Genomic DNA, 10461 nt, shown 5'->3' on the forward strand with positions numbered 1-10461 from the left:
GCCAGCATGAACTGACATTATATAGTGGGAGCACAACAGCACAGCTCTGAGGCCCGTGCACTGCGCTATGTCAGCGCACGTTAAAGACCCCCAGGTGATCGCAATTATCCGAAGCCCTCCACTAGGGCGTGCCTGGTAGCTTGAGTCACCTTGGGACGTGAAACCCCATAAAGCACGAGTACAACTCTTAAAAAGTGTAGTTAGCTTTACTTCCCAAAACTTCAGACCCCGAATATACTCTAAAAATATTGCGTGAGTATACAAACCGCTTGACATAAAACTATGCTTCGTATGTCTATAACCTTTAAAACTACTCTCTGGGAACAATTATTTAAAGTAAAAAAAATGAGACTGATTGACTTCATCAGCCACATTTCTTGCCGCTGGCACATTTATTCAACAAAAATATACCCACCATCACGAGAAACTTAATATCACATTATTGTATTATGCATTGATGATTGGTGCTCATTACTGAAGATCTTTGCTTGCCCTTGCGACATTTTTTGAAACAATTAAAATTTTCATGCATTTTCTGTTTTTTAAAGTAAGGTAAACATCGCTTAGCCCTGGAACTGAAGGCCTTGAAACCTTATTCGAAAGTGAGTGCCAATCTTAGCAGCTGATACACCGCAAAAAGGGAAACAATGTGGGAACTTTTGAGACCCAGTGGCACTGAATTCACCTTTGCTAGCTGTTCTCGCCGGTGGTTTATCGCCATGGTTTATTTTATGAGAATTTAGAATTATGTCTCAAAGCCCAAATTTAGCACACGGATGCGTGTTGATATCATGGATGCAGCTGCACCACCTGCCACACGATAATGGCACGTAAGCTGTCGTTAAATGCTTTGCTCTGATACGAAAATAAAGTAGAGAATATTCACTGTTCGATAAGCTTGACTGTAATAACCGTCCATACGCAGAGTCTGAAAAAAAAAAGGATTTGAACAATAGCCATCAGAGATAAAAGCAGACATTCAGGCATAGCAAATAAAATGATCAACCTCATTGCCCTTCACATTGTTTCTTAATCTCGATGATAACATTTTTCAGTGCCGCAAATGGAGGATTATTAGGAATGACTGAGGGTCAAACGGTGACATGGAAGAAGCAGTGCGCTGGAAAAAAAAAAACATTTACTTTCACAAAAACGGACATATACACGTACGCTGAACTGCCAATGGAGTTGCAGCCAAGCGCCTGTGTGCGTTCTTTTTATTGCGATAGCAATTATATGGACAGTCTCGGCTGGTTTTTGCCGTCGCCGTCGCCGCCACCATGCACCCTATATGTATAAGTATGTGTATATATATAAAAGTCCCAAAGAATTCAGGAAAATGCTTCCGAAGCGCGGAATCGAACCAGCGACCTCTCGCTCTACAGCGCGCGGCGCTAACCACTACGCCACAAAACGCATATCCTTCAGGTAGCTAACGGCGAGCGTTATATACACACCCTTTACCGCTGGCAGGACTCAGAGACGGCAGGCGCTTATAAGCGTTTCTTCATTACCAGTGAGATGGCGCGAAGAGCGCAACGGGCGAATTTAAAAGTCGTTGGCCAGCTCGCTCGCTTCTTTGAGTATTTGCGCAGGGAGAACCTTGCCTTTCCGCTGTCTGCTCGCGCGGTAGTTGCTGCCGGGGGGTAGATGTTTCTGCAGTGTAGCAGCGCGTCCATCACGGGCCGCTTTTCTTGCTATCGCATTCATTGCTTCGCCCTTGCGGCGAAACTGTGACTTTTTTGTGTGAGTGAACGTGCTTTTTTAAAGGCACCCCTTTTTCTATATCGTGAATCATGGCTTCATTTATGTATAACAGTGCTACACAATTCAAAACAATATGGCGACTTTTGTGCCGGGCTGATAAGAAGAAACACAGCTCGTGACTACATACCGGGTTCGCTTATATGGTTACTAATTTCTTCCACTTCGTAGATGCTATGAAGCACCTGATCTTGTGAAGAGCGCTTGCTCTGCAGTAATGGTTTGATTCTGCGCTTACTGTCGATGATACCTTCCTGTTGAAGTTGGAGAGAATAAGCGGTTAGGTTCAGTGTGACAAGAAAAAAAGTATTTGGCTCCAAGTCATGATGTGCTCTTTGATGTTTATAAGCTGCTAAATTATTCTTGACATATTGCAGTACATTAACAAACACAGTGGCATACGTATTTCAACATTGTGAACACATCAGAAAATGTAAATACTACAGATTCGCGTAACTTCGTGAGTTACAAGGTCCTTTTCAACACAGCGACGTCAACCAGACGCGATTATGTCGCTCTTAAGTCACAACACATATTGCAAAATATGTAATATGGTGTGAAAAAGTTAGTTGAAATGTTGGAATATCTTTCGGGGCATGGTTTAAAGATGCGGATCCGAGTGGTCGGCAAGATTTGGGCTATGGCGTGCAGTCATTATATTAGTCACGCATGATTTACTGAATATGCAAGTCCATTTTAAGCGAAACTTCTATGAGTTACAGATGTCGGTGTCGGCGACATGGTTCGCGAAAAACCCGGCGTCGGCAAGCGTACACAAATGCGGGTGTACACTAATAGAACCTCGAAGGTGCGCCGATCACATGCGTATTTGTATGTGCAACATGCGTAACTGATGCTTTCTCGATCGTGGGCTTCTCGGCGATCAGACGTTTCTGGTATGGAAACGTGATCTTTTATCGAGGTGTCTTGTCATTTCATGCAACATTTTAGTGTTTCCTTTCATTGTTGCATTTCATTGTTTCACGCATGACTGTAGTTGTTGTCTACAGCAATAGAAGTGTTGCACTGCTAAGCACGTGGGTGAAGGTCCCATTCCCGGTACGGAGGAAGGAAAACGTTGGGAGGGAGCATTACGCCATGCGATAGAAGAAAGAAAGAAGGAAAAATAGGTCAGGCACGCACACGTCAAGCTTCGCTTGACCGCATTTTCCCGATAGGGTTGGCGTTCCTAATTTTGTGTTACAGTTGTAATATTGGAAACTATTCTGCTGTTGCGATTTCTTTTCTCCCCTGTATAAAACCTTTAAAATCGGAATGTTCGGAAAAGCTTTGATTTTTTAAGTATTGGCAAGTAAAATGAAGCTTTTTAAATTCCTTACTTGTTGGAGACAAAGGATTACAAGTTGATGTATGAAATCGCTAAAATGTAACGGATCGGTAAGAACCTACGCAGACGCAGAACTCCTTAGGATTTATGCCGGTCAGACCGGATACCGTCGATAGATAATTATGCATGTGCTCATGCGCGCACACGGCTGAAATTTACACAGATACGTTGAGACTTGAACTTACAACTTGGACGCCTCCATTCTTACGGATTACTTTAACAGATGACTGCCACTGAGGATCCTGATAGAGGTTCTCCTGAATCGAAGACGTGTCAATCTGCAATGGTAAATGACGGTATCTTTAGCAAGGTAAGGTCTTGTATTGCCCGTGCGTCCTCTGTTATCCTGTAATAAGATTGAGGCACTATGAGAGAGAATCGGAGTGGCAGAGAGACAATTGAGAAATTGAAATATATATGCGTTCATTCTACTTTTTCGAACACTTAAAAAGAAATAGGAAATATATTTTTGCGACATAGAAGCGGGAGGAGGAGGACGAAGAAACAGACAAAAGACATCGTGGTTAGCGAGTTCTTAGACCGGCTGGCTACCCTGTGCTGAGGAAAGAGCGTTAAAAGCGGCTAATGTTTCTAACGTGCGAACGAAGGGCTCCATTGACAAATCAACCAATGGCAACCTGGCAGTAGGCACCGGACCATCGACCCTTTGGTGTGGCACGTCACGTATGGGCTTGTCCAGCTAGTCTAGCATAGTACACTGCGTCGTCATGGAGTTGACCTCTACTGAGCTTGCATCGGTACCTCTATCTTTCGCGGGCTGCAACTCCAATACTTTGGACCTTTGTATCTGTGGTCCGTAGCACAGGTAATTTATTTACTTTATTGAGTAGAACAAGCCTCATTAGATCAGTCAACCCTCTTATGCCTCGGGGCAAGTTTTCTAGTTATAAGAAAGTGCACGAAAGTTAGCCTAAATGTTATCGCTGACCTTAAGTACAATACTTCGGCTACCGTGGAACACCCCACTCAGTGCATACATATGCCCTGATGCCCTGAAACCTGTACCATAAACCGATAATGCTAACTCATCGTGTGCTGAATTCGCCCTCTGGAAGAACGATTGGCTCCAGCCCAGGGGTGATCCCGAAGGATATTCTGGCCATAGTTAGCTACTTTACTTAGAAGATTTCAAGAAATAGGGAAAACTGCCGCGGCCTTTAGTCTCTCAGGCGGATGTTTGATTTTTCTCGCATATTAACAGAATTTTTTCTGTATTTACCTTGAATTTTCTCGCATTTCACAAAAGTTTGATCCACAAGAAGCAAATGAAAGTTCAGTTTCTGGTATGACGCTGCTCAGTTTCAAAATAACATGCAGACCAACACAAGAGTGCTGCAGCCATTCTTTAGACACACTAAGAGTACGGAGGAACTGCTGTCCGGCAAGGCTGTCTGCAGCGCCGGCATTTTGAAAAAAACTGTGGTGTGGAAAATGTCATCTAAATATCCTTGCAGGATCTATGAGGTTGAATTCTGGAGTAACATTTGTAACCTAAATGCTCAGAAAGGTGGCGGCTTGGGCTAGTTGGAAGGTCATGACAATTCATGACGTCTTCGTGTACCTTTTGTCCTTGTCCTGAGTTCGCGCTATAACAATTATCTAAATGCTCAGTAACGGCTGTTCAGAAAGAACAGCTCAATTTGAAAATAGATCTTTTTGTCCATACTTTCTATGGAAAGATTGAAATGCTGTAAACCGGAGTAGTCATGGCAAATAAAGAAAACGAATCGAGAACTCCGAGTTTCGGACACTATTTTTGTAATTAGCACTAATATTATAAATTACTGGACGTAAATTACACAATTGCTGAAAAAATTCCGCCTCCGTTCCACCCTGTGAAAGCGGATCTACAGTAAAGCTGTTAGACAGGCACCACCACCACAAGTGACGTTAAAGAACCAACTCCAAAACTGCGGATGAAATACCTTTATTACACAGGGTCATTCCCTAAGTTTCCGGTCTGACGTCTAAATCTCACGCCTATTTCAATACAGCAGCCTCGGGCACATAGTGCCATCTACTAGGAGGCCCGCCTATGAGTTTCAACTCGGCGCGCGTGTTTAAATGCTTAAAATGTTAAATCTTTAAAAGAAGGCTGCAGCGAACGTCTGTGGCTTAGAGAAGATCGACAGTGACTGCTACCTCTTCTTAACACCGCAGAAAGATCTTTGAGGCAAAAACAAGTGCTGCTGATGACAAAATGAAGAATGTAGTCCGCGGCCATGGGAGAAATGCTCGGAACATTTTTTAAGGTTGTAAAAAGTTGGTTCAGAGGTGTAAAAAACGTGTTAAAGTGAAGGGAGATTATATTGAAAAGTGACACAGTCGCTTCATGTCTATCGCCAATAAAAGTTGGCGAGGCCGGAAACTTGTGGCATTATCTGTAACTAGAGTTCTTACCGTGCTCAAGTGATGTCCACTTCTGTAGGTTGTAATAAAACGGAGGTTTTTCGCCAACACCGAACTCCTTTCAAGATTGAGGGTGATGTCATCGTTGAGTCGTAGGACTAACTTTCCTGCAGTTGTCCGTTCTTCGACGATGCTCGGGTAGATGAAAACTTCTTTATCTGACGAAGCAATCGTTCGAAAGAAGAGCAATAGATCGAGTACCGACCAGTTTCTTGTTAAACACAGCGATTTCAAGTGAACAGATAATAAACCCAAGGAAAGCATAGTGGGTGTTATGTATCACTCAATTGAAGTTTATAGAAAATAAGAACAATGAAAGTGGACAAAAAACGACTTGCTGGCACTCTTAAGTTCACACATACATATGCCGCACAAAAAACAAGCGAGAAAGGAATTGCTGCGGGCGTAGCATGCCGACTTTTTTTTGGGATCACATTGAAAGGTTGCTTTTGGCTCTGAATAATTCTTCGATTCTATTGAAATAGCTAGATGACGACAATAATTTTTGAAGTGATATTTGGTAGGGAGAGATCGCTGTTGCAGGGAACGTAGATAACCAAAAAATACATACAGCAGCAGTTAACACGACCTGGCGTATTGTATAAGCGCCGTTCCTCATAGATATGAAAATATTTCTGTACCACCGAATACGTTAGTTTCATTAACAGCAAAGAATGTGACTTTTTACGCGAACAATATTTTAATTGGCTTGCGGCCAAACACTAACCTAGCATTTAACACTTAACTGATTTGCTTGGGGTAATGCTCTCTTGTCTCACTGGAGGCAAAGATTTGCTTTAAACGAGATCGACTTTTGCAGGAACGTGCACAGTGCAGCCATTGAATTTTTTTTCTACTTCAGACTTGAAAGAGATAATACATAAATATTTTTTTGTATACAGCCCTGCAAGAATTCAATTCCAGTCGCTCTTTTTACTTACTAACGTACACGATGCAGATACTTCTGCAAAAAGACTAACAAACTCACGTGCGGAGCAAAAGACGACGTGACGCAGCACCAAAAAAATCCCTATCATTTCCTGGCAAACGAAGGCCTTCAGATGCATTAGCGCAATGATGATAGCTGCAAGCTTATTTGAAGCTCCTAACATTCAGCGGATGCCCGCACTAGGCGGCCTGGCCTCAGCAGTGTTTTTAGCGTCGACGTCGTAAATGCAACATATTGACACTAGAAAGATTTTTTGTTGTTTAGGTATTACTGCAATGTCAAAGACGAAGCAGGTGGGGGAAAAGGACGTTTCGACTAAGAGCACATTAGATGCATGAGATGCAATTGGTGATGAGATTTGAGCACGAGAAAAGAAACACCATTTTGGAGAGAAAGCTTACTTGACGGTAAGTAACAACAGATGCCAGTAGAACATTTGCCTTCTTGCGGATCGCAATCTATAAAGACTGATGATGTGAAAAAGCGCGACTGAAGCGGCACATAAAATAGGACATAGGACAACGAGCTACTCGCACCTGACATGTTTTATTCAGGAAAGCAGATGTTTACAACGCAGTTAATACCGATAAACGAAACGAGTCGACATAAAATGATAAAACCACAAAAAGCTCAGCACAATCATTTCACGTGTCTTCCGAGAAACGCCACCTCAGCTTCTGGGAGATTAAGCTAAGGATGACTTATGCCTTATGATTCATGACTCAAGACCAACTCACCCAACTGTGCTGATAGATATAGATAAAGATTGTGCTGATATAGATAAAGATAAAGACTGTGCTGATAGATAAAGATAGTACACCATGATAGCCGCTTTAAGCGAGGGCGTCTGTCGCTAATGAAGAGAAACATTCGAAATGCTGCTGCTGTAAGATAAATCAGCTGTCGCGCCAATTTATACCGACAGATGAAAAACTCGTGGACAGGGGGTGTCGTATTCACGAAATTTTCATCTATTCCACCTTCCATCTTCCCACGAACTTCTTCCTTTTTTATACCGACCGCCTACACGTATGCTAATAACGTCTAAGAACTTGTATTTGTCGCCATATACAAGTTCAGTGCTAAGGTTGACATTGGCTCCATGGAAAAAAATCGTATGCACGTATGTATTTCGTTTCATAAACGTCCTGTTTCGAAGGTGGCACTGACGAACGCTTCGTTAGTTCTCTGTCCCTGCGCATTTATATTTATATCAGCTTTCTGAAGCAAGCTTAACGCCTGATTTTTGGTCCGGTTCATCCTTTCTATTAGCAACTTCCTGAACTAGGTGATCTGTACACAGTGCTGTTGGTGGAGGAAATTCAGAATGCCGCACTAAGATATCACTGAAAGTATTTAAGAGAATAGCGAGCTCAACAACCTAGAGGTAATTGCTAATACATGGCTAAAGCACCATCTTCATGGCTGTATTGCAGCGATTTAACGACTAATGTAAAGAAAACAAAGTACAATCTCTTTTGATCATGAGGTAATGTAGTTAACATAGACCTCAAATGATCCTTTTGAGATGAAAGTAACCGTGTTGTTAAGAACAAGGTTCGGGGCGTCAAAATTTCGCAAAGAAGGACATTATGAATTTGGAGCGTGCGCAGAGCAAGGCCGTAAGACTTATCTTTGGAAAATAGAAAAGAGAACATTCCTCGTCATTACTAATGCTCACCAATAATATAAGTTCACTGGAACATCGGCGTAAACTTAGTCGTCTGCAGTTCTTACACAGCATTGTAAAAGGGAAAACTGGGCTTCAAGTGCCCTACTATGTAACACCTCTAAAAACAAGAACAACTAGACATAGACACAACTTTTCCCTTGCGCCCATATTTGGCAAGACTAAATCTCACTTGAACAGTTTTTTTTCCGCGCACCATAATCGAATGGAATTCCCTCCCACTTCATGTCATACAATCAAGGAACTTTGCAAAAGAGTCAGAGAACCATTTTCCCCAAAATCCAGCGTAAACTTGAGCAGTGCTTGGAAGTTTTGTTCCCATTTTAATGTGAATTCGTTGCCGTGCTCAGTGCCCTGCTAATGTTGGAGAGCGTTTTTATTTTTTCTACGAAAGTGTGATTCCATCTGTTCGTTTCTTTTCATTTATTCTTGTATTTTGTGTGAGACGTTTCAGTTTCCTGCTGTGATTTGCACAGAGTTCTTCACCGAAGTGTCATTTCGTCTATTGTGCTAAGCAAGCATTTTGTCTTCTGCAATGTGGCAATAGGTTGCCTCATTTTCTTGTAATGTTTATAATATATTTTATTTTTTTCTTCTTGCATTGTCTTATCTTGTCATTATTTTGTCATTGTATTGCCCATCCTGCATGGGCCAGCATATTGGCCTGCATTATCAATAAACAAACAAATAAATAAATAAATAAATAAATAAAAATTAAATAAATAAATAAATAAATAAATAAATAAATAAATAAATAAATAAATAAATAAAAATTTTATTTCGACTTATCATGTATCGCGTTTATGTTTAGCAAATTGGGTTCAGATTAAACACTTCGCAGCGCAGGAAAAACAGACACAAAGAAGACGACACCAGACATCGTGTTCTTTGTGTCGTCTTCTCTGTGTCTGTTTTTCCTGCGCTGCGAAGTGTTTAAGATGATCAACCAACAGGCCCAATTCGCCACAATTCTGGGTTCAGATGTATTGTACTATCACGGTTCAAGTGCCACGGATATGTGTCGCGCAATGATCTTCTCGAAAGTGCACTATTGCATTACAGCGTGCGCAGTTACAAAAAAGTACACCATTTCCCGCTAAAGGGGACCATGAGGCGATGCGAAGCCGGAGCACTTGCACGATCGCGTTCCGTTGGCGTTCGTTGGGCATGCTACCGACCTCGCGTCGTGGAACGCGAAGAGGAACGCTATGCGCGTCTTGTCTTCCCTCTAGCCTGGCCGTTCATTCTCACAGGGCGAGCGGGGAACGCGGTCGACAGGCGTGCGAGAGGGGGGCAGCGTAGGAATGGAGAGAGAGGGGGAGGGGACGCGCATGCGCTGGTGCTCATCGCGGCGTTGCGCAGGAGAGAATTTCGGCATGTTTAGCCCGCGTTTCAGAGGAAGAGTGGAAAGGGGGAGGGGAAAGGGAGATGGAATGTGGAGAGGGAGAAAGAGAAAAGTGGGAGTGGAGAGGGGGAGGGGAGAGGGAAAGCGGAGAGGGGAAAGGGAGAGATAATGTGGAGAGGGTGAGATGGGAAAGGGGAGTGGAAAGGGACAGTGGAGAGGGAAAGTAGAGAGGGGGAGGGGAGAGGGTAAGTGGTGAGGGTATGCGCATGCGCAGTAAGGGTGGTCACGCCGCACACCACCACCACCACCACCGGATTGAACTCCGCCATAAGATACTTCGCATCTAAAAAAACAGTAACATAAACAGGTTGCACATACTTCACAAAGAATGCAGGAAAGCGTAAAACGAACATTAAAAAGATAACAGAAAAGGACAAGTTTTTTGTCACATAGGAGGCTTATTTTTCCGGGGAATACATTGTTGTTTAAGTGACGACTCCTCATGACATCACGAGCGTACGACTTTTCAAGCTCCTCTGGATATTTACCCATGACCTTTAGAATACCGTCTATCATTTGTGTGGGTGACCTCACCTTCTCTTACCTTCTGCACTGGCTAACATTGATTTCTGCTCCGCTGAAATGGTAGCGCGCATGACGTGATGGAAATGACCTTTGCTTCGAAATAACACTTAGGACTGATATTTTTGATGACCGATGTGTTTGTTTGGCCATTCGTGAGATTGTCAAAACTGCGCCAGCACCTTAGCTGAAACGAATCTAGCTTTATTCTTTCATATTTCGGCAAGGTCCACGACACTCACTTATGCGTTACCGCGGAAACTATCAGGGTGTTTATAGGACAAATTTTCGTTTTGAGGCTAACATAATTTTCTTTTGCAGCATTTGAAACTCCAAACATTGCTCTCTTTTGC

At 42.7% G+C, this 10461-nt stretch overlaps 1 protein-coding gene across 1 annotated transcript in view; it reads right to left on the reverse strand.

Annotated features, from left to right (window-relative positions):
* Positions 1-6596, reverse strand: part of LOC119401419 (uncharacterized) — a 28171-nt gene extending 21575 nt beyond the window's left edge. Inside the window, exons 1-5 of the mRNA XM_049418767.1 lie at positions 6531-6596; positions 5534-5700; positions 3298-3390; positions 1895-2018; positions 887-928 (exon numbers count right to left, since the gene is read on the reverse strand). Of these exons, the coding sequence (XP_049274724.1) occupies positions 887-928; positions 1895-2018; positions 3298-3390; positions 5534-5700; positions 6531-6579 (475 nt within the window). The 5' untranslated portion in view covers positions 6580-6596. The remainder of the gene's footprint in view (positions 1-886; positions 929-1894; positions 2019-3297; positions 3391-5533; positions 5701-6530) is intronic.
* Between the last annotated feature and the right edge of the window lie 3865 nt (positions 6597-10461).

This window comes from Rhipicephalus sanguineus, chromosome 8 (genome assembly GCF_013339695.2).
Source record: "Rhipicephalus sanguineus isolate Rsan-2018 chromosome 8, BIME_Rsan_1.4, whole genome shotgun sequence".
NCBI lineage: Eukaryota > Metazoa > Arthropoda > Arachnida > Ixodida > Ixodidae > Rhipicephalus > Rhipicephalus sanguineus.